Source organism: Herpailurus yagouaroundi, unplaced genomic scaffold, assembly GCF_014898765.1.
Source record: "Herpailurus yagouaroundi ecotype Mexico unplaced genomic scaffold, PumYag 195, whole genome shotgun sequence".
NCBI classification, from domain to species: domain Eukaryota; kingdom Metazoa; phylum Chordata; class Mammalia; order Carnivora; family Felidae; genus Herpailurus; species Herpailurus yagouaroundi.
This window is the reverse complement of record NW_024412426.1, coordinates 9,355,153-9,380,584: the sequence shown is the minus strand read 5'-3', so window position 1 is coordinate 9,380,584 and position 25,432 is coordinate 9,355,153. Positions and strand designations below refer to the sequence as shown.

At 36.9% G+C, this 25,432-nt stretch overlaps 1 protein-coding gene across 3 annotated transcripts in view; it reads right to left on the bottom strand.

Moving 5' to 3' along the window:
* Nucleotides 1-25,432, bottom strand: part of RGSL1 (regulator of G protein signaling like 1) — a 108,789-nt gene that overhangs the window by 18,711 nt on the left and 64,646 nt on the right. For all 3 annotated transcript variants that reach the window (XM_040446525.1, XM_040446523.1, XM_040446524.1), the window contains 6 exons: nt 15,745-15,850; nt 12,650-12,843; nt 11,204-11,321; nt 10,665-10,776; nt 8,295-8,424; nt 1,269-1,443 (listed from right to left, as the gene is read on the bottom strand). In XM_040446525.1, coding sequence (XP_040302459.1) covers nt 1,269-1,443; nt 8,295-8,424; nt 10,665-10,776; nt 11,204-11,321; nt 12,650-12,843; nt 15,745-15,850 — 835 coding nt within the window. The remainder of the gene's footprint in view (nt 1-1,268; nt 1,444-8,294; nt 8,425-10,664; nt 10,777-11,203; nt 11,322-12,649; nt 12,844-15,744; nt 15,851-25,432) is intronic.

Sequence of the window (25,432 nt, the reverse complement as noted above, 5' to 3'; positions counted from 1 at the left end):
TAACAACTGAGGCAACAACAGATGTTGTTGAGAATGTGGAGAAATAGGATCTCTTTTGCATTGTTGGTTGGAATGCAAGCTGGTGGAGCCACTCTGGAAAACAGTATGGAGGTTCCTCAAAAAATTAAAAATAGAACTACCCTACGACCCAGCAATTGCACCACTAGGTATTTATCCAAGGGATACAGGTGTGCTGTTTTGAAGGGACACATGCACACCAATGTTTATAGCAGCACTGGCCACAATAGCCAAAGTATGGAAAGAGCCCAAATGCCCATTGATGTATGAATGGATAAAGGAGATGTGGTATTTGTATACAATGGAGTATGACTCAGCAATCAAAAAGAATGAAATCTTGCCATTTGCAACTATATGGATGGAACTAGAGGGTATTATGCTAAGTGAAATTAGTCAGAGAAAGACAAATATCATATGACTTCACTCATATGATGGCTTTAAGATACAAAACAGATGAACATAAGGAAAGAGAAGCAAAAATAATATAAAAACAAGGAGGAGGACAAAAACACAAGGGTCTTTTAAATATGAAGAATAAACAGAGGTTTGCTGGAGGGGTTGTGGGAGGGAAGATAGGCTAAATGGATAAGGGGCACTAAGGAACCTACTCCTGAAATCATTGTTGCACTATATGTTAACTAACTGGGTGTAAATTTTAAAAAATAAATTAAAAAAAGAATATTTCTAAGTAGAAATGGCACTGAACAACAGGTAAGAATAATCTGACCTAGAGTAGAAAGATGTTTTGATTTACATAACTCACCAAAAGATGTAATGGAATGACCTCCAGTTTGTTCCTACTACTTGCTTTTTTCATAAGATGGATGAATAAAGCAAGGAATAATATATATATTTAATATATATTATATATAATTAATATATTATACATATATTAATTTCATGCACACACATACAGACACACACAAGTTTTATTATAATTCTTTGCTCTAACTAAAGAACTATTGGCCCTGTGGTGCTACGTAAGAGAACTTCTATCATATTAACAAATAATAGAAAAAAAGTGCTTCACTTCCTTGGTATAAGTAAGTACTCTTTCAATACTGAGGGGCTTCTAGTACCCAAAGGGAAGAATGTCAGAAATTGACACAGTGACTGAATTCAGTGACATTTTCAGTTGGAGATTCCTGCTTGGCAGGTTTGAAATCACGGTACCATTTATAGACCACTCCAGTCTTTGCTGGATGGTACTAAGTTTGGAAAGCCATGACAGGGAGAGATGGGAAACTTACTTCTCCATTTCAGAAAAAAAATATAAATCATTGATCGCAAAGTTGACAACAATAATCTTGTGGCCAAATATACGACGCTTCATAAGGATTATATCTTCATTCTCAAGGTCTGTACTCCGGACGTTTGCGACATTTGCAGTTGGTCGTCCTGATACATTTGGTGATGTGGAGAAATCTGAGAGAGAAGGAGGAAAGAATTAAAATCTAATTTGATCAAGTCACTCATAAACTTGAAGCCTCCAACTTGGACATAACTAAAATGAAGAAAGGAAACCGGACCCATCTTTGAGCCTATTGAAAGAGTGATTTCCTACCTACCCTTGGGCTCAACTTTTTACTTTGACTTGAAGTACTGCTGAAAAAGCCATCCGCTCAGATGGCATGACAACATACACACACACACACACACACACACACACGCGCACACACACACACGCACAAATCACTGTGTACTGAAAGCACAAAACAACTGTGTTTTCCTGGTGCTTGTTTTGTAGAAATATGATTGCACTTTAGTTATGCTAATCCCTAACATTTCTGCAGAAAGTGAATATACAGATGTGACCTTCAAAATGGAGTCTGTGATTCTGATGATGCTTATTCAAGGTTTATCCGGGAAGTAATTTAGAAGTAAACTGGGGAAGCAGCACAACAAAAAAGCCAAACATCAAGAGTAAAGAAATTTATTAAACAAACAGAGATAAGGGCACCAGAGTAGAAAACAGACAGGAATGAGTAAAGATAAACATAGAAGATTCTAGAAGGTTTGGATTGTGTCTCAAAAAAAAAAAAAAGACTTATTTTAGAAAGTTTCTTGACTAGGATATAGCTAAAGAAGTCCATTCATAGGGATTTGGGGCTGTATTTGGCATGTAGACCCTAGTTAATTGACTGGCTGGGGTTAAGAAAATTGTCTAATCCAGCTCTAGGATTTACTATTTTTCCTGTAAAATCCAATATTGTGGATATCTGTTCAAAAATCATTCATGTGGGTGTGGTGCTTCCTATGGCATAAGTGGGATTCCTTTTGGAGCAGTGTTACATATAAGATGGGAGGGTACTACAACATTCAATAAATAGCTAACACCTATTATGTTCCAGACACTGTGCTAGGTCCTAGGGTTATAGTACCAACTAAAACAAAAAGCTACTCCTTCCTATCTTACAATCTGTATCTCTTAGAGTTTTGTTTGAAGGGGGAAAAAAGTCAGAACAGGAAAGTTGGTGTGATGGTCAGAGATTTTAGGAAGAGAGGGTGCTAAATTCACTCAAGAAATCTGGGAGCAGTGATATACTTATAAACCAACTCTGGTAGGGAAGGGGAGATCTGATTTGTAACATTTGCTGATTTCTATAATAAATACTTCTATCATAGTTGATTTCAAGCTATTTATGGCTCACAAAGTGCCCTGAATATTTGACAGTTGACTTTCAATTGGATTAAGATTGTCATGTTGGATAATTTTTTTTCAAAGCAAGACCCAACTCTATACTGGCTACCAGAAGAGCAATTTATTTTTTTAATGTTTTTGATGTTTATTTATTTTTGAGAGAGAGAGAAACAGAGAGAGACAGAGAAGGGGAGGGGCAGAGAGAGGGAGATACAGAACTCGAAGTGGGCTCCAGGCTCCACACTACCAGCACAGAGCCAGATGCCGGGTTTGAACTCATGAGCCGTGAGATCGTGACCTGAGCCAAAGTTGGATGTTTAGCCAACTGAGCCCCCCAGGCCCCCTAGAAGAGCACTTTAAATGTAGGGAATAACTAGGTTATAAATAAAACAATGGGAAAATACAATATTGCAAACACTAATAAAAAGAAAGCTGGAGTGCCTATTTTAATATCAAAGTAGATTTCGGAGAAGAGTATTACCAAGGGTAAAGAAAGGGTTTTTTAAAAATATAACTTATTGTCAAATGAGCACCCAGTGCTCATTCCAACAAGTGCCCTCCTCAATGCCCATCACCCACTTTCCCTTCTCCTCCACCCCCCATCAACTCTCAGTTTGTTCTCTGTATTTAAGAGTCTCTTATGGTTTGCCTCCCTCCCTCTCTGTTTGTAACTTTTTCCCCCTTCCCTTCCCTCATGGACTTCTGTTAAGTTTCTCCAGATTCATATATGAGTGAAAACATATATCTTTCTCTGATTGACTGATTTCACCAGTTCCATCCACATTGCTGCAAATGGAAGGATTTCATTCTTTCTCATTTCTAAGTAGTATTCCATTTTATATATAAGCCACATCTTCTTTATCCATTCATCAATTGATGGACACTTAGGCTCTTTTCATAATTTGGCTATTATTGAAAGAGCTGCTATTAAATATTGGGGTATATGTGCCCCTATGCATCAGTAATCCTGTATTCCTTGAGTAAATTCCTAGCAGTGCTATTGCTGAGTCAAAGGGTGGTTCTATTTTTAATTTTTTGAGGAACCTCCACACTGTTTTCCAGAGTGGCTGCACCAATTTGCATTCCCACCAACAGTGCAAGAGCGTTCCCATTTCTCCACATCCTCGCTAGGATCTACAGTTTCCTGATTTGTTTGCTTTAGCCACTCTGACCAGTGTGAGATGGTATTTCAGTGTGGCTTTGATTTGTATTTCCCTGATGATGAGTGACGTTGAGCATCATTTCATGTATCTGTTGGCCATCTGGATGTCTTCTTTGGAAAAGTGTCTATTCATGTCTTCTGCCCGTTTCTTCACTGGATCATTTATTTTTCATGTGTTGAGTTTGATAAGTTATTTATAAATTTTGGATACTAGCCCTTTATCTGATATGTCATTTGCACATATCTTTGCCCATTCTGTTGGTTGCCTTTTAATTTTGTTCATTGTTTTCTTTGTAGTGAAGAAGCTTTTTATCTTGATTAGGTCCAAGTAGTTCATTTTTGCTTTTAATTCCCTTGCCTTTGGAGATGTTTCAAGTAAGAAATTGCTGCAGCTGAGGTCCAAGAGATTGTTGCCTGCTTTCTCCTCTAGGGTTTTGATGGTTTCCTGTCTCACATTCAGGTCCTTTATCCATTTTGAGTTTACTTTTGTGTATGGTGTAAGAAAGTGGTCTAGTTTCATTCTTCTGCATGTTGCTGTCCAGTTCTCCCAGCACCATTTGCTAAAGAGACTGTCTTTTTTCCATTGGATATTCTTTCCTGCTTTGTCAAAGATTAGTTGGCCATACATTGTGGATCCATTTCTGGGTTATCCGTTCTATTCCATTGGTCTACGTGTCTGCTTTGTGCCAATACCATACTGTCTTGATGATTACAGCTTTGTAGTAGAGGCTAAAGTCTGGGACTATGATGCATCCCACTTTGGTTTTCTTATTCAGTATTACTTTGGCTAGTCAGGATCTTTTGTGGTTCCATACAAATTTTAGGATTGTTTGTTCTAGCTTTGAGAAGATAGCTAGTGCAATTTTGATCAGGATTGTACTGAATGTGTAGATTCCTTTGGGTAGTATTGACATTTTAATCATATTTATTCTTCCAGTTCATGAGCATGGAATGTTTTTCCATTTCTTTGTGTCTTCTTCAATTTCCTTCATAAGCTTTCTATAGTTTTCAGTTGACAGATATTTTACATCTTTGGTTAGGATTATTCCTAGGTATTTTATGTTTCTTGGTGCAATTGTAAATGGAATAAGTCTCTTTATTTCTCTTTCTGTTGCTTCATTATTGGTTTATAAAAATGTAACCAGTTTCTGTAGATTGATTTTGTACCGTATGACTTTGCTGAATTCATATATTAGTTCTAGCAGTCTTTTGGTGCAGTCTTTTGGGTTTTCCAAATGCAGTATCATGTCATCTGTGAAAAGTGAAAGTTTTACTTCTTCTTTGCCAATTTTTATGCCCTTTATTTCATTTTGTTGTTGGTTGCTGATGCTAGAACTTCCAACACTATGTTAAACAACAGTGGTGAGAGTGGACATCCCTGTCATGTTCCTGATCTCAGGGAGAAAGCTCTCAGTTTTTCCCCATTGAGGATGATATTAGCTGTGGGCTTTTCATATATGGTTTTTATGATGTTTAAGTATGTTCCTTCTATCCAGACTTTCTTGAGGGTTTTTATTAAGAAAGGATGCTGTATTTTGTCAAATGCTTTTTATGCATCTATTGACAGGATCATGTTGTTCTTATCCTTTCTTTTATTAATGTGATGTATCACATTGATTGATTTGCGAATATTGAACCAGCCCTGTAGTCCAGGAATGAATCCTATTAGATCATGGTGAGTAATTGTTGAATTTGATTTGCTAGTATCTTGTTGAGAATTTTGGATCTATGTTCATCAGGGATATTGGCCTGTAGTTCTCCTTTTTTATGGGGTCACTGTCTGGTTTGTGAATCAAAGTAATACTGGCTTCATAGAATGATTCCGGAACTTTTCTTCCATTTCTATTTTTTGGAGCAGCTTGAGAAGGATAAATATTAACTCTTCTTTAAATGTCTGGTAGAATTCCCCAGGGAAGCCATCTGATCCAGGACTCTTATTTGTTGGGAGACTTTTGATAACTGGTTCAATTTCTTCGCTAGTTATGGGTCTGTTCAAATTTTCTATTTCTCCCCGTTTGAGTTTTGGTAGTGTGTGGGTGTTTAGGAATATGTCCATTTCTTCCAGGTTGTCCAGTTTATTGGCATATAATTTTTCATAGTATTCCCTAATAATTGCTTCTGATAAGTGTTTCTGAGGGATTGGTTGTAATAATTCCATTTTCATTCATGATCTTACCTATTTGGGTCCTCTCCTGTGATTCCCATGCCTGGCGCTTGACTGGGATTCAAATTCTCGCTCAGTGCATCCTGGTACAGGGGAGGTGCGGAGTCCTGGTACTGGGGAAGCTCTGCTCTGCACCCTCAGATATGTGGCCCCCTGCTGGCAGGCACAGGCAGGCGTTGTCCTGTCCCACAACACTCTAGGAAAGGAATTGCTTTCTCCTACTGCGAACTGCACCCCTGACCTAGCCACCAAGCCATGGACTGGCTCCCCTCCTGCCCAGGTGTGTGATCTGGGCAGCCGGTCCCAGTCTGGAGAAAGCCCCACAGTTAGAAATTGGATCTTTCTTCCTCCTAGTTCAAGGTTTTTCTGTGGCCAGATATAGTCCTATGCTTCACCAGCCTCTCTTTCTGTTCCCTTTGTCTCTCTGAAGGAGGGGATCCCTCCCCTCCATTCCTTTTATCTCTCCCAGTTCCAATCATGCTCCTATGGCCCATCAGGTTGTCCCGGTGGGTCCCTGGAAGCACAACTGTCTCCTTTCTTCCCGGGCTCCTGGGGTTCAAAATCCTTTGGCTTCAACACTTCTTTGTTTGAGAGACTAGGGAAGTTCTGATCCCCCTACTTCTCTGCCATGTTGGCCCCTTCTCTCCCAAGAAAGTGTTTTTTGTAATGATAAATGGGTCATTGATTGAAGGATATAACAGTCCCAGAAAAGGCTAAATGATAGTGATAGGAAGGAGACTACTGGCCGGTAGATCTCCCACTGAGCTACAGAAGCACTCTTCTTGGGCTCTCTCATACAATACTAAGGATATGGGAAATTAAAGGGGGGGTGACATGGGACTTCCTATCATTCTGGGGCATACAGGTTTGAACTAATTTTATTTAAAAGAAGAAACAAAAGAGCTGGAACTACTCTAAAATCCTAAATGTGAAGCAGTTCGGAAAACATACATACAAAAACTTTTGCAAATTAGAAAATAAAATAATATTTTAAAATTCCAATAGAAAAATAGACAAAGGACATAAACAATTCAAAAAAGAATGCAAATGACCAATAAATAAAAGTGCTCAATTACTAAAGAAATATACATAAGAATGGCACATTATTTTTCATTTACTGGATTGGCAGTTTTTTAAAAAATGCATAATACCCCATGTTAGTGACAATGTGGCACTCATTTATACTGTTGGTGAGAATTTATTTAGTGTGATGTTATTAAAGGACTGAAATTTAACTATTTTTAACCATTTTCCCATTTCTCCCATTTTAAGGAGTTTATTTCATAGAAATAACACAATTGCAAAGTATGTATGTTTTGCAGTATTATATGTTATAGTGACAATTGGAACAACTCAAGTCATCAAAAGAGATGAAAGTTGTCATTAGTTCCTCCAATATTATCTCAGACACTTTTGGCATCTTATTAATCTCCCATCTATCTGGCCTGATTGCAGTTCCTGCAATGTGCCATCCTCTTTCTTATTTTAGGATCCTATGCAGACCTAGAAATTTCTCCCCTCCTATTTTGTCTCTCTAACTTGCTCATTCCTGAAGACAAATTTATGTGATTTTCTAGGAGAAGTCTTCCCTGATCCTACCCTTTGCGTAACTAGGGTCTCCTTGAAATTATCTTTGGGATCACTCACTACATAATAATAGCAATACACTGGTTAACTCTTTTATAGCAATGGGTAAAGATATTTTATATGTATTAACTCACTTAATGTCCACAATAATCTTATGAGAAAAGCACCATTATTATTACCATTCTACAGATGAAAAAAAAAACAGAGGCACAAACCACTTTCACAAGGTCCTTCAGTTAGAAAATGGCAGATTCAAACCCAGGAAATCTTGCTCCGACATCTGTGGCTCTTATTTTCTGTCTTACATTCAAGACTTTAAATGCCATGAGGACATATGCTGCATGTTTCCTACTGTATCTCCAGCACCTGGCAAAGTTCCTGCTACATAGTAGATTCTCAAAAAGTGATGAATGAATGAATGAAATAATAAATGTAGTAGTTGAATAAATCTATACTACAGACAGTTTTATAAAATGTAAGATCTTGCTATGCTTTAGACTAGTCATTCTCCACCATTGCTGGCTCTGTAAGCAGAAGCCACTGGACTCACATCCTCTCTAAGCAGGGGTGAGCTTGGCTTTGCACCCAGGACCTGGAGTTCTTGCTATACCCCACACTAACACAGGTATGACACACAGCAACCGCCCTGCAGTTTCTTATCTGGGCTAACCCCTGTGTCTGGAATGTCAACAGGAAAGGCAGTAAATAGAGAAGTGACTTACTTTCCTTGCTATTTTGTACTTCCAGGTGAAGATATTCTTCAAATTCGTGGCGTTTACTGGGATCAGACATAAATCTGCGGTACTTGCAAAAGCTCTTAATAAAGCTAATCATTTTCAGCCAGCCTCTCTTCTGGGAAAAGAGAGAGGGGTATGCCACATTCATCAATATAGCTTCTGTTCACTGAAAGTTTACTATGACAGAAATTTGACATTCATTACATTTAATCCTCACAACACCTCCTTTATAAGAAATCATCTTTAGCTCCAATTTTAGGATGAGGAAACTCAAGTCAGAGAACTGTTAGCCTTCCCTAAATTAAGTGGATAGTGGGTAGAAGGTTCTGGCTTTACCTAAGCATGGGGCCATTGGCAATGCCCCTTCTACCACCATTTTTCAATGGTAAGATTTAAGATACCATGATTAGGAGAGACAGTGTGAAAGCTAAGAACAGGAAGAAAACAGAGGTCAGAGAGAAGTTAAACTCACAAGAAGAGAATAATGGCTTGGGCAGATTTGAAGTGTTGAAGAAATAAGGAAATTAATAAAAACATTTCTAATCATTAAAAAGAGAAAAATATAATTACACGCACACCACACACACACACACACACACACACACACACACACACACAAATGCATTTTATAAATTCCTCATCTGTTTCATAATACCCAGTGACCATTCTGTAATTCATTTGCCCCTTGACGAATTGATATTTAGAGTCAGAAATGATCTTATTGATCAACTAGTTCAGTTGTCTCATTCTACAAAGTGGAATCCTCAGTGTAAGCATGGCTTTAGAGAGCCATGTAGTGGCTGGATTTGGGATCAGAAATTTTCCATCTGGAGTCTAGCTTCTTCCTAATTGTGTAATTTGGGTCAATTCAATCTGTGTCTTAATGTTTCCATGTGTAAAATAGAAACAACAGCCTTCAGGGTTGTGGTGAGGGTTAGTGATTATACATGTAAAGTCTAATGCAGTGCTTGGCACAAAATAGGCACTAAATCCATGTTGGTTTCTTTTCATCTTTTCTTATCTAAGAGCAACTGTAAGACCTGAAATTAAAACGAAGTCTCCTGGTTCTGAGTGCAATACTCTTTTTAATGTCCTACATGATCATTCATGGTATCCTGACATGGAGTTGACTCATACATGGAGAAAATAAAGAGGAGAAAGGAAGGAGCAGAAGTTTTCATATCTGGAGTATAGGATCAATGGGCTTAGGCATTATTTTCAGAAATCTTAGCATGATTTTTGGAGTCAGATGGAGCTGGGCTCAAATTTTTCTGATACTAATCAACTCTACAACACATTGAGCAAGTGATTATTTAAAGGAAGCATAAATATTTTCTCAAATCATATGAAGAGACTTTCCTGAATAACATTCCTGTCTTGGGGAGCATGCATCTTAGTGGAGGAGGTCTGAAGTACTCTGGGATTTACTGAGAAACTTCTTTGTAAAAACTGTATTATTGCCATTTCCTTACAAAACTGTATTTTGGAAAATTATATACTGTCAATTAAAGTGCTTTTGTGTAAGTTGGAAAAAAATTCCCTTTGCTCTCCTCCCATGGAGAAAGAATGGGTTAAATAATTGATAGGTTTGGAAGGAGAAAATGGACATGTTCTACTGTCAGCCTCCTGCATTCTCTCTCTGGGAGTCTCTTGTTTGCAGGATACCTGTGTTTAGGCTTGCCCTTTGTCACTCATAAGGGGTTCACTCAAGTAAATGCAGGCCTGAGTTGCTCCATTTTGCCAGTGATTGGACTTGTAACTAAGTTTAATTTGGGTGCAGAGGATTATTAAACCCATTTGGCTTCACAGCCAATCCATGTCCTTCAAACCAGCTTTCAGCAGTAAAAACACTGACATTTTGGGGGCACCTGGGTGGCTCAAGTCAGTTAAGCCTCTGACTCTTGGTTTCTGCTCGGATCATCTCACAGTTCATGAGTTTGAGCCCCAGCATGGAGCTTGCTTGGGAGTCTTTCCCTTTCTCTCTGCCTCTTCCTCCTCCTCCTCCTCTTCCTTCTACTTCTTTCTCTCTCTCTCTCAAAATAAATAAATAAACTTTAAAAATTAAAAAAAAAAAACACTGACATTTTGATCTCCATGTATCTAAACCTTATGTCTATCACTCAGTTGGTTTTGGTCACAGAGAGTGAAGGCAGGGATTTTCTTAAATTCCCACTGTAACAATTTCTCTGGGCCTCAGAATTCATCTTTGTAAATGTGAATTAAGAAACCTATCCAAAAGAGTAGTTGTTTTGGTGAATAAATAAGCTAACAATGAAACTGTTTTGCATGGTTGACAATGCCTAAGCAGTGCTTTTTTGTTCCCAGTGTCTTGTCTTCACTGTCTTCCTCACTGACCTGAGATTCCTGTAGGTAAGTTGTTGTCTTTGAGGGCTTCCTAGAAGTTTGAACTTCAATATGCTGCCCTTCCTGAGGGTAAGGTGGGAACAGCTCTTGGTAATCTTTAAACCTGCCAAAAGGAGACCAAGGACATCAAAGAAGGCAAACACCTGGTACATAAAAGGTAACAGTCAAGTCAAACCTATCTCAGCTTTTGGAGGAAGTCGAGAAAATGGGAATTGGGGAATAGTGAGACATTTACAAATATTCTTCTTCCAATTTCAATCCTTTGCTAATGTCAGCCTATCCTTCCTAATCAATACTGTATTGTTCTTTGTTCAAGTAAATGAACTGAAGTGTGTGTGTTTGGACGTGTGTGCACAATGCATGTGCATAGCAGGTAAGTAAGTAGAGGATTCAAGATAAATTTGCCTTTTCTCTTGCAAGGAAGCCCTGGCAGTGAACTTCTGCAATTTGAGACTCTTTGAGTACTATGGCTTTCAGAAGCCCCTGTGCAGGTCCAGAAAGAACCATGGCATTCACTGATCAATACTCACCACTTTTCTTCTAGAGATTTCATGACATATCCCTGTAGCGTTAATAATGTAGTTGTGCTGACATGACGCATGTGAGAGATTTCTTGTATAATAGGGGCATCACACTGCAGTATTACTTCTAAAAAATGCAAGAGAGAAAAAGTCCCCATCTTCTCTTCTACCATTTCTGAGGTAGTTCGTGTGTTTTTCATCTTAGAGTCTGTCCCTTATTCTCAATCTGGTTAGACTCTGAACTCTTCACTCCAATTTGTTTGAAAATCTCAGAGGAGCGTTGCAGAGAAAATACAGTCCTGGTTTGCTTCCATTCAAGTTTCTAAGATGAGCGCTTAAGGGCAAAGAAATATTTAAAGGACTCATCTCTGCAGCTAGTTTAAAGTTTTTGGTTTAGGAAGAGAGCAGAACAGTAAAGGATTAATGTTAAACTGCTGGGGTAAATGAGGAATCCAAGATTACAAATAAGTATCACGAGGGCAATATAATTCTCCAGGTGTTCAGAGACTATTTTGTTCATGAATAAGACTTGAGAACTTATCAAGGACAAGATCTACATACTCCTCTTTGTCTTCTTCCTGAGACTGAACAAATAAATATTTCTTACAAGTAAAGATTTGCCAGTTGTACCTCTCTTTTTACTTTCATAAAATTTATAACCTGATCTAGATTGCCACAAGCAAATACACACACACACACACACACACACACACACACACACACACACACACACCAGTTCATTTGTGCCAAAATAAAAGGCTTTATCTTCGTTGCTTTGCTATAGATTTGTTTACTTTGAGGACAGAATTATGCTCACCTCTCTTTTTCTCCTCTAAAATTATATAGGTCAATACTTTACTTGCAACTTTTGTTTCTGGTCAAGATGAATTTACATAGGTCAGATTGCCCTCCCTCCATAGACAAGAAAACAAAATTAATGAAATAAAGATTTTCAGGGAGACAGTTTTCTCTTTCCCAGTACAACTCTCTCTACAACCCATAGTTCGTGGGAGCTCCAACTTTACAAATAGCTAACTCTTGTTTTTGTATTTAATTTATGTCTAGTTGATTTAAGGGTCAGATGACTTGAGTTTGAATTCAAGTTCTCTGAATTTCATATTCCTCATTAGTAAAATGGATCTATTCATTCCTACCTTATAGAGATTAAATAAGATCCTATTTTCAGTGTTGAACACAGTTAAATGAAAGGATATATTTCACATATAAGTACAAGTGCCTTGCATTTGGCTTCCCATACTAGTATTATACTTTAGTTTTATTATTGTTGCTCTCTGTTTTTACTGTCCCTCTTAATCTTTATCTCAATACTGCTCGTGTGGCCACTGCTCTGTTCTGCTCTTTCAGGGGACCCACATGAGACAGGTTTTCTGTCAAACTCTTCTCCTAAAATACTAAAGGGAAAAGGAAACAATATCAGGAGAACATGATGCATACCAGCAGGGACTTTGCCATGGAAGAAAGTCTTGATTATATTTTCAAAGAGAGACTTGTAAATTTTTTCATTTGTCTCAATACTGATCTTATGTATGGCCATCAGGAATTTCAAGGGGCTATCAGCCTTCCGTTCTTTGAGGAACTCCTTGAAGAATTCCAAGTGGTTTGAATTTAGGAGGACTTCTGTCAAGTTTCTGGAAAACAAGAAAGCATCGTTGGTGAAGAGAAAGGTATGGTAAACCTGGATTCTGCTCCAACTATGGAATGGGAAAGGGCATCTCCCAGACTGTGGGGCCTTTAGCTGTGTGTAAAAAACAGGGTGAAAAAATTGGTTACTATTTACTTAAAGATAAATTTAAAATTTTATATGCACATGTACCACAGTGTTTATAGCAGCACTTTCAACAACAGCCAAATTATGGAAAGAGCCTAAATGTCCATCAACTGATGAATGGATAAAGAAGATGTAGTTTATATATACAATGGAATATTACTTGGAAATGAGGAAGAATGAAATATGGCCCTTTGTTTGTTTGTTTTTTTAAGAGAGAGAGAGAGAGAGAAAGAGGGAGCAGGAGAGAGGGGTACAGGGAGAGAGAGAATCTTAAGATCCAGTGCAGGGCTGGATCTCATGACCATGAGATCATGATCTGGCCCAAAATCAAGAGTCAGAAGCTTAACCAACTGAGCACACAAGTGCCCCTTTATCATTACTTTTATGGGGAGACAATTTGTGATGTTCTTCCTCCACCATTCCAGAAGTCTGATTCTTCCTCTTCAGTGGTCTTAAAGTCTGTATCTTCCCTTCCATTTCTACTCCCACTGTTTAATTCAAGGTTTTTTTTAATGTTTATTTTTGAGAGAAGGAGAGAGAGAATGTGACAGCGGGAGGAGCAGAGACAGATGGAGGATCCAAAGCAGGCTCTGAACTGTCAGCGCAGAGCCTGACACAGGGCTCAAACCCACGGACTGTGAGATCATGACCTGAGCCAAAGTCTGATCTTAACCAACTGAGCCACCCAGATATCCCTAATTCAAGTTTTTAATATCACCTGTATGAACAACTGCAACAACCTTCTAACTAATATTTCTGTCTTCAGTCTCTGATGTTCTGACTCCTGTATATGTATCATTACCACTTCTGCCTGGGTACTGTTTTCTAAATCCATATAAAAGGTATCTCTGTTACTCTTGTTCCAACAAGTCTCAAGAAATTCTCATTTCCAGTTAATCAACATAAATTCCTTAATAATTCTTTTAAGGCTTTATTTTTGTTATTTGGTCTCGATTTGGCTTTCTAATGTTATAATTTATGTCTCTTCACCCCATGCATTGTATGCTTTAACACCACTGGGCTATTTTCAAGTTTTTAAATACCTTTATATTTGTGAGTTTATGTTTGTGTCATTTCTTTAGCTTGGAAGGTTTAGCTCTACCCTCAAAATACTCTCATTTCTTTGCAAATGCACATGAAATTGTACATGTAGTTTGGGGTCTCTTCTGATAGTTTAACTTTTCCTAATCCTTACTCAAAATTTACTTCTCTTTCCTATACCCTTATGGTAATTCTCCAATATTTTATTATGAAATTTTAAGGTCAGCCTTGTAAAGGTAAGGAATATATTTCATTTTTGTAACATTAGTATCTGGGGCACAGTATATGTTCAATAACTGTTTATTGCACTGAACAAGGGCTAGGGACAAGGTTAAAGAGAAATGCAACTGTGGGATCCATGGGGCATTCTGTTTTGGTCTTAACTGAAGACATGAAACCGGATGATAACACTTCTGTGATACTTAGCTAAATAGAATAGGTATTTCTATAGACACAGTGGAAAGTGGTGCAAACTGGAACAGCAAAAGAAATAAATGATTAATGGTCAGAGAACAATTTCAGTTCCTTCAAAGGAAGGAAGATCTATCTAGAGTATTTAGAAGAGAGACAGGACTTATCATCCTCAATGAATGTTATCAGTAACTGAAAGCATACTTTGGAGAGCTTTCTCTATTCAAAATATTCTCCCAGTGACTCTGACTACCAAATTTGTATGTGTTACTCTATCTTTATCTTCTTTAAGGACTTTTCATATACCTAGTCATTAATAGGTAATTATTGAATAAAAAAAAATGAATGATTGAATGAATGGCATGGCCTATAAGAAAATCATAGTCAAGTCCAAGAAAATGGAAAAGATACCTAAAAAATAAAGAGCAGTAAAAAGTAGTACACAGTAAGTACTTTGTGTTGTATTTTAGGGATGTAGTGCTCAGAGAAGAGGGAAGTCATAGCGACATACATCTGAAGAACTTTTTATGTAGAGGTGGCACTTGTGCTCAGGTAAGGAGAAAAAAGTGGACACTTCTGAAAGAAAGGGCCACAGAGTTTTTTCCTAGAAGTGAGACCTTAATAAGTTGATTCTAGGATTTATTATAAGGGGAGAGACATGAAATAAGGAACCAGTTAGGAGGTTACTACAATAGTACACAATACAGAAAAAGAAATAGGCAAGAATATATATACCAGGATGTTTATTGTGACACTATTTATAGCAGTGAAAAATGAAAAATAATGTAATGTCCATTAAAAAGTTCATTAAACTGTCCATAAAAAAACATGCTACATCTGTATTATGAAAGGGGATATAACTCTACAAACTATCATGATGTCCATGATAGTTTTTTTAGTTAAAAAATGTTATAATATATATTGCATGGTCTCAATTATAGAAAATAAATAATTGGTTTAAAATACAAAATGTGGGGGTGTCTATGTGGCTCAGTCGGTTAAGTGCCCGACTTTTGGTTTGGGCTCAGGTTATGATCCCCGCATCATGAGATCAAGTACCACATCAGGCTCAGTGCTGACAGAGTGGAGCCTGCTTGAAACTCTCTCTGTCTCTCTCTCTCTGCCCCTCCCCTGCTCTCTCTCTTTCTCAAAACAAATAAATAAATATTGTGTGTATGTTTATGATATATGGAAAAAATTAAAAACAAAACTCATATACTGAAGGATAAGTTCAACATTAGACATGTTGAGATTAAAGAAGACGGCTTGTGTCTGGAGAATATTGCTGTAGCCAAATCCTATGTCTTACCTAGGTCTTAATGAGGGCTTCCTCACACCAGTCCTTTTGTAAAATGATGTTTTCCTAGGTGAGGGTGAGACCACTCTTGGTTCTCTGATAATTTCCACTGTGAAATCTAACGAAAAATCACAAAGTTAGGGAATAACATATTATAAGAACATTTCAGAGAATAAGAAGGGACAAATTAAAAACGATATTTATCAGACATTGAGTGCATGTGGAAAAATCATAGTCCCCACAACTGTCAACACCTCAGGCAATTACTGCTGAAAAGAAACTTAGGGATGATTTTATCTCTGACTTCAGTTCCAACTGTGTTATCTAAGTCTGCTGGCCATTAGGCCGAGAACCCACCTTCATCAGAAGACCGCTGAGACCAAGTTTATTTTATTTCTTATTTCAACACCAAATGTCATCCATCCTTCCCCCAGTCAGCCATTTTGACTAAACCATAGTCTACATGACATTCAGTCTTCCCTGACACCTCTGTTATCCCATCCTATGCCCTTTCACCTCTGGAACTCCTGCTGTGTAATCAGCAAACTCTCACAGAGTCTTGACCTCTTTGTTAAGAATTTCCTCTATCTTCTTCTTACTTTAACTGAAATCGTTCCCTTTCTTGAAAACACTGTGCCCACTGCAAGCTTCTTAAAAGGTACTCTATCACACCATACACAATTTAGAGTGGGTATCTGGTTCCCTATTGCCATCTAAAAACCATTATTTAAAAAAACGTATTAAAACACTACTATCGAAGAACAACAGATTCCAAGGATCTCAGTGTTTTAGGAGAGCCCTTTGAGGTGAGTATTTTAGAAGAAAAGATAGACTCTCAACTCATTAAGGGCAAGGATGGTATATTACTTATGTGAGAACATGTCCTAGTTATATAGTCAATGCTTTAAAATGTTTATTAAATAGAGTATACTCTCACAGATAATTTTTGTGCGGTTTAGTAATACTTTCAGTGACAGCATACAAAAAAAAATTGAAAGCAATAGAGGTATATACTAGTTCTAAATAAATGCAATTGAATAGGTGAAAAAAATAAAATCAAGACTATGGAAGACTAGATACAAAAAAAAAATATTCACACAAAAGAAATCAAAAAACTTCCAATACAAACACTTATAAATGCTGGATTAAAAAAATAACCCTTTTAAAACTCATATGTAAGCTTGTAAAAAATTAAGACAAAAAAATAAAAACATAGAAATAAGAAACAAGGAGGATGTTAGAAACCAGAAAGGTAAGTTCACACCCTAGAGGCATTCATAATGTTAAAACCACAATAGGTCAGAAGACAAAAACCACTGGCCTTTAGAACATGGACAAAAAAACAAAAAAACAAAAAAAAACCTGGCATTACTTTTATTCTCAAGACACTTATCAATTAAGACAGTTGCTACTGAAAAATTTAACAAAGTTTTTGGCAGACTCTCAAGGCAGAAGAAGGCAAAATTGAAAACAGCAAAGGAGAAAAGGCTCTGACAAGTACCCCAGTCTTTTAATTGGGATCCCAAGAAGTAAGGGAAACCAGAAATAGCTCATCCATCAGAAAGAATAAAAACTGACTTTGCACCAACTCAATCCCTAAATGGATTAAGGTTATTTGGATGCTACTTGGGGGGGGGGGGGGGCGCCCCGGTGCCAGGCTGAGACCGGGTGGAGCAACGTTCCCTGTTGACTTAGCCAACCCGGCGGTTCCCCCTCCCATTCCCCCACTTTCAAGGGCATACGAAAGCCTTGTCAAGGCTGAGAAAGTTAATTCCTGAAGCCTGTGGTCTGCAGGTGTTGGCAGTAATGCTACCTCCCTTTTTCTACCCCGAATCAGATAGAAACAAACATGGGAATTGTGTTTTGCTAGCAATCTTATCAACAAGGTCTTGTTGTGACCCATCTAGAAAATGCACAAGAAACACAGAACTAAATGTTTTGATTGGCAGCGATTATGTGAAACCTGTTTATTCTTAGAATGGCCTGACCCATAAGATTCTGGATATAAAAGATTGTGTACAGCAACAATAAAGCCGTCACTTGGGCCATCAGCCCAGGGGACCCTCCTGTTCCCAAACTTTCTTCTCTCTCTTTTTTCTTGCATTCCCCTACCCTCAGGACCCTGACCTCGGTGTTTGTCGCGCCGGTCGCGACATACTTGTATGTATCCTCTCTGGAGAAACATAACATTACCCAGAACCTCAAATTATCTCTACAAATTTCTTACCAACAATGTTCACAAATAAAGCAGAAATAACAATGTATTTTAAAAGACCTGACCAAAAACCAAGGGAAAAAAATTGATAGTTGAAATAGATATATGAAATCCAAATATGGACTTTAAAGTTACTATTATTAATATAGCTCAAGGAATTAAAAGGAGGAAAATATCAACATACACTGAATATCAGACAAAAAATATTCTAAAAATAAAAAATTTAATGACTGAAATTAAGAAAGTTAAGAATTAATAAATTGGTTTAATTACAAATTCTGCATAACAAAGTGAGAATTACTGAACTAGGATTTAAATCAAATATGCAGACTGAAACATATGGAGAAAAATATGGAAAATAAAGAAAAAATCACATAAGACAAGCACATGGCTATAATGTCAAAAATATATGTAGTAAGGTTATCAAAAGGAGGGAAGAAATAAAACGGAGCAGGACAAATATTTGAAGAGATAATTGAAAATTTTCTAAAACTGACAACTGACATCAAGTCAGAAATTCAAGAAGTCCTGAAATCACAGGTAGCATAAATACTTAGGTACATAATAGTAAAATTGCATGAAAGAAAAGACGAAAAGAAAATATGGGGGGGGGGGTAGTGGAATGAATAAAATAAATATTTCTTTTTAGTAAACAATGTCAGTAAAGGCTTCAGGCTGACTCCTCGAAATGAACTAAGGATGCCAAGAGATAATAAGATAATATCTTCGAATTGCTAAAATAAAATAATTCCACCAAGAATTCTATATCCAGAGACTATAATCTTAACAAATAAAACCAAAATAAAAATACTTTAAAAATTCACACTAAAGGAAATGCAAAAGGTGTTTTTGGAGGCAGCTTAGAGGAGTGGGAAATGATGAAAAAGAAAGAAAAAGTGGATATGTGAGTAAGCCTAAATGAATATTGACTTATAAAACAGTAATATATATGCAGTAAAAGCAGTAAATTAAATTAAATTTTAATATGTCAAGGATGCATTTTGAAATCTATACGGTAAACACTAAAAAAAAGAAAACATGCAAAAACAACACATTAGCAGAAAGAATATATAGAATTATTAATCTAAAAAAACTTGTAATCTTAAAGAAAGCCAAAAGGAGAGAAAAGGGAACATAGAACAGAAGGGACAAATATAATATAGTAAGGTAGCATTTAAAACCTAATACATGAGAAGTTACAGTTAATGTAATCAGACTAATACTCTAATTACAATTTTTTTTTTAATTTTTTTTTCAACGTTTATTTATTTTTGGGACAGAGAGAGACAGAGCATGAATGGGGGAGGGGCAGAGAGAGAGGGAGACACAGAATCGGAAACAGGCTCCAGGCTCTGAGCCATCAGCCCAGAGCCCGACGCGGGGCTCGAACTCCTGGACCACGAGATCGTGACCTGGCTGAAGTTGGACGCTTAACCGACTGCACCACCCAGGCGCCCCACTAATTACAATTTTTTAATGTTTATTTATTCTTGAGAGAGAGGGGGACAGAGTGTGAGTGGGGTAGGGGCAGAGAGAGAGGGAGACACAGTATCCAAAACAGGCTCCAGGCTCTGAGCTGTCTGTAGAGAGCCCGATGGGGGGCTTGAACTCATGAACCATGAGATCATGACCTGAACCAAAGTTGGATGCTGAACCAACTGACTGAGCCACCCAGGTGCCCCTAAATACTTTAATTAAAAGACAATTCTCAAATTAGATTCAATAAAAATGAAAACACCAAAAAAGAAAAAAAAAAAAGAGAGATTCTGCTTTAAAGAGTCTCACCTTAAATATAAAAGAAGGAGATATTAAAAAATAAAAGAGTGGAAAAGGATATAACAAGCAAACACTAACCAGAAAGAAAAGTAATGACTATAACAATATTAGAAAAATAATAAAGTAAGAAGTGTTATTAGGGATAATGATTTGCTCTACCAGAAAGCTATAATTCCAAATTTGCTTGTATCTAGAGCTGTAGCCTCTAATAATAGAAAGGAAAAACTGCAAGTCTTAGAAGAAAGAAAGAAAGAAAGAAAGAAAGAAAGAAAGAAAGAAAGAAAGAAAGAAAGAAAAGAAAGAAAGAAAGAAAAAGAAAGAAAGAATACACCGAGTGGGGGATTTAAAAATTCTCTTTTGGTAATGGATACAAATGTAAACTAAAACTATCATTAAGGATATAGAATATCTGAACATAGTGAAATACACCTAGTTGCATATACAAAATATTGCATCCAACATTACGTGCTTTATAGATAATTAATTGTAATAAGAGGGTACCACAAGCAACTTAATAACATATATGAAATTTCAAATGAAATCAATAAGTGTGTAGAAAATACAACATATTAAAATGATATAAGAAGAAATAGAAAGTCTGTAAAGTCCTATATATTTTAAAGAAATTAAGTTTTAATTAAACCTCTCTCAGATTAAGACAAAGGTGCTTGCCAACACTATTTCTATCTGAAAGCGTAATGGAGAATCTAGTAAGACCAATGAGGTAATGAAAATAAATCAAAGGTTGGGGCGCCTGGGTGGCGCAGTCGGTTAAGCGTCCGACTTCAGCCAGGTCACGATCTCGCGGTCCGTGAGTTCGAGCCCCGCGTCAGGCTCTGGGCTGATGGCTCAGAGCCTGGAGCCTGTTTCCGATTCTGTGTCTCCCTCTCTCTCTGCCCCTCCCCCGTTCATGCTCTGTCTCTCTCTGTCCCAAAAATAAATAAACGTTGAAAAAAAATTAAAAAAAAAAAAGAAAATAAATCAAAGGCATAAATATTTGAGAACACTAATAAAACTCTTTGTTGGTAGAGGGCACAACTGTGTGTGTATAAAAATCAAACAAATTTGCAGACAAATTTTTAGAATGAATAATTTAGGGAAGTGGGGAGCACAAGACAAACATGTAAAAATCAACTATATTTCTATATGCCAGACACAAATTAAAAATGAAACTTTAGAAATTATACTATTTATAAGTGTATTAGAAAACATCAAAGACCTAGAAACAAATATACTGGAAGCTATAAAATAATATTACATGGAAAAACTATAAAAAATTATTTAAAGAAACTTCAAAAAACTTAAATGGAGGGATAAACCAAATTTATGGGTTAAAAAGTACAATGGTGGTGGGGGGCGCCTGGGTGTCTCATTCGGTTAAGCATCTGACTCTTGATTTTGGCTCAGGTCATGATCTCACGGGTTCAAGCCCTGCATCAGGCTCTGCACTGGCAGTGTGGAGCTTGCTTGGGATTCACTCTTTCTCCCTCTCTCTCTGCTCCTCCCCTGCTCTCTCTCTCTCTCCCTCTCTCTCTCTCTTTTTTAAACTTTTTAAAAAAGTATAGTAGGGAATGATATCACAGAAAATAATAAGTAGGGAGCTTCAGGTATCCATTTTCCATAAAAGCAAGTAAAGAGGTGGCAAAAATAGTCAAAATCATGGTTTTACAGGACTCTTGAATCTGGCCAAGAACTTAACAATAAGTGAAGGCTTAGGGAATAAAGAAGTAGCTGCATCTGGTAAGAAAATGCTGTGGCATTTTAAGTTGTCCACCTACCATTCCTCCATTCCACACCAGTGGTGGCCATATGTCAGCAGTTTACATTCCTGATGAAGGTTGCTATTGCCAAAGGTAGCAATAGGATCTAATTTTCAAAGAATGTGTTTGTCTCTTGTGAACTGAGGTTGTCTGTTGGCTCCCTGAAGTATTTGCACAAGGACTAGCCTTTGTTTTGCCCTATTTGGAGTGTTTTTAGGGTTGAGATGCATCCCATGTGACATTTGCTGGAAGCATTTAAAGGCAAAAATACTGGGTACATTAGCCTGGGCCAACAGTTGGGACACCAGACAGACACAAAGTTGTAAAAGTAAATACATGGGGTAATACGGATTTTTAAAGATCCCACATATACTGAGGAATTAAAAAACCTATCCATATGCTCAGAACTGGATGTATGCTCAGAAGTTATGAGAAGATCCACAACTTTCATGTCTGGCTGGACTTCAAGGTCCAAGCAAATGGGAAATGAATGCTAGGGCAGAGTTGTATATGGCCTGGCTGAGCATTGAAAGAGTATTCCAACACATAGCCAATCTGCAAAGACCAGTAGAGTAATTTTTCTTCTAATTTCTTTTATTTTCTTTCCCTTTTTCTTTTCTTTTCTTTTCCTTTCCTTTTTTCTTTTCTTTTCTTTTTTCTTTTTTCTTTTCCTTTCCTTTCCTTTCTCTTTGTCTCTTTCTCTTTCCTTTTCCTTCCTTCCTGCCTTCCTTCTTCCTTCCTTCCTTCCTTCCTTCCTTCCTTCCTTCCTTCCTTCTTTCATTTCTGACATTTAAGGAATCTATCAAAACATTGTTGCCCATAAGCTAACAGAACACAGACGTCAGTGGTCACACATAACAAAGAATACAGATTTTACAAAAATTGTTGAGAAAAGTCACACACACACACACACACACACACACACACACCACCTACAAAAGCAGCAACAGCAAACTTGAAGGAGAGGGGAAAATATGATTTTGTCACATTATAATGTTCAAAATGTCCAGTCTTCAACAACAACAAAAAAACTATGAGTCATGCAAAAAAAACATATATGGCCTATTCACAGGAAAAAAGAACAGAAACTGTCCATGAGAAATCTGGTCATTGTACTTATTAGACAAAACTTTAAATCAACTGTCTTAAATATGCTCAAAGAGATAAAGGAAAGCATGGACAAAGAACTAAAGGAAGTCAAGAGAATGGCATCTCACCAAATATAGTATAATAAGAAGATAGAAATGGCAAAAAGAAACCAAATAGCAATTCTGGAGCTGAAAAGTACAATAATTTTGAGTTAAATGAAATTGAAAACATCACATACCAAAACATATGGGATGAAGCAAAAACATTGTTCAAAGAGAAATTTATACTTGTAAATGCAGATATTAAAAAGATACCAAATCAGTAACTGAAACTTACACCTTTAGGAACTAGATAAAGAATAGCAAGATAAACCCAAAATTAGCATAAAAACAGAATTATAAAGATTAGAGTGGAAGTAAACAAAACAGGGAATAGAAAACCAATATAGAAAATCAACAAAACGGGGGCATCTGGGTGGCTCAGTCCATTGAGCATCTGACTCTTGATTTTGGCTCAGGTCCTGATCCCAGGTTTATGGGATTGAGCCCTACCTTGGGCTCCATTCTGAGCATGCACCCTGCTTAAGATTCTCCCTCTGCCCATCTCCCCTGCTTGCACTCTCTCTCTCTCTCTCTCGCTCTCTCTAAAAAAAGAAAAACAAAAGAAAGAAAAGTAAAAAAAATCAACAAGACAGTTTTTTTTTCTTTGAAAACATCAAAAGTTGCTGTTTAGTTAGATTGACCAAGAAATAAGAGAAGACTGAAATTACTAAAATCAGAAATGAAAGTAGAGACATTACTACCAACCACAGAAATAAAAAGAAAACATTATAAGCAATTGTATGCTGATAAATTAGATAATCTAGATAAATGGAAAAATTCTAAGAAATATACAATAATCAAACAGACCCAAGAAGAAATAAAAATTTTGAATATACTATAACAAGAGACTGAATCAGTGATGACAAACCTCCCAACAAAGAAAAACCAAGGACCACATGGCTTCACTGGTTAATTCTATATCATATCATTTAAAGAGTTAATGCTGGGGCGCCTGGGTGGCGCAGTCGGTTAAGCGTCCGACTTCAGCCAGGTCACGATCTCGCGGTCCGGGAGTTCGAGCCCCGTGTCAGGCTCTGGGCTGATGGCTCAGAGCCTGGAGTCTGTTTCCGATTCTGTGTCTCCCTCTCTCTCTGCCCCTCCCCCGTTCATGCTCTGTCTCTCTCTGTCCCAAAAATAAATAAACGTTGAAAAAAAAATTAAAAAAAAAAAGAGTTAATGCCAATTCTTCTCAAACTCTTCCCAAAAATAGAAGTGGAAAAGACATTTTAATTCATTCTAAGAGGCCGAAATTATTCTGTTACCAAACCAGATAAAGACATCATACAAAAAGAAAACTATAGACCAATATCCCTTATGTATATAGATGAAAATATCCTCAAGAAAATATTAGCAACCCCAAATCTAGTAGAATATTAAGATGATACACCATAACCAAGTGGGATATATACCAGGAATGAGAGGATGGTTCAACATATGAAAATCAATCAATGTAATACATCACATTACTAGAATAAAGGAAAAATTATCACCTCAAATGATGCAGAAAAAGCACTTGACAAAATTCAGAAACAGCCAGCAAACTAAAAATAGAAGAGAACTTCTTCAACATGATAAAGGGCAAATCCACAGATAACATTAAACTCAAAGGTAAGATTGAAAGCTTTCTCCCTAATATCAGAAACAAGAAAGGATGCCTTCTTTCACCACTTCTATTCAACATTGTACTGAGATTCCTAGCCAGAGAACTTAGGCAGGAAAAAGAAACGAATGGCACCCAAATTGGAAAGGAAGGAGCAAATCTATTTCTATTCATAGATGATATGATCTTATATAGGTAAAATCCTACAGAGTCTAAAAAACAAACCAACAAAAAAACAAACAACTATTAGAGCTAATAAATGAATTCAGAAAAGTTGCAGGATATAAATTACACACATAATAATCAGTTGTATTTCTATACCCTAGCAATGAACATTCTGAAGTGAAATGAAAACAGTTCCATTTACAATAGCATCAAAAAGAATAAAATACTTAGAAATAAATTTAACCAAGGAGATGTAAGACTTATAAATTGAAAGCTACAAAAGATTACTGAAAGAAGTTAAAGAACACCTAAATAAAGAAACTATGTCCTATGCTTATGGATTAGAAGACTTAATATGGCAATACTACCCAAAGTGATCTACAGATTCAGTGCAATCCACATCTGATTATTTTAAATCAAAAAGCTGGTCAAAAAACTCCCAGAATTGTAAGGGACCCCAAATAGCCAAAACTATCTTGAAAAAATAAAACAAAATTGGAAGACTCAGACTTCTTGATTTCAAAACTCAGTACAAAGCTATCCTAACCAAAACAGTGTGGTACTAGAATAAGGACAGACATATAAATCAACAAAATAGAATTTTGAGCCCCCAAATAAACCCACACATCTATGGTTAATTTATTTTTGACAAGGATTCCAAGACCACTCAACAAGGAAAGAAGAGTTTCTTCAACAAATAGTGCTGGAATAATTGGCTACCCATGTGCAAAAGAATGAATTTGAACCCTCCTCAAGCCATACACAAAAATTAACTCAACATAGATAACGAATATAAATGTAAGAGTAGAACTATGAAAGTCTTGTAAAAAACCATAGGTGTAAGTCTTCAAGATGATGAATTTGACAACAGATTTTTAAACATGACATTGAAAGCATAAGCAAAGAAGAGGAGGAGGAGGAGGACAAGGAGAAAGAAAGAAAGAAGTAAAGAAAGAAAGAAAGAAAGAAAGAAAGAAAGAAAGAAAGAAAGAAA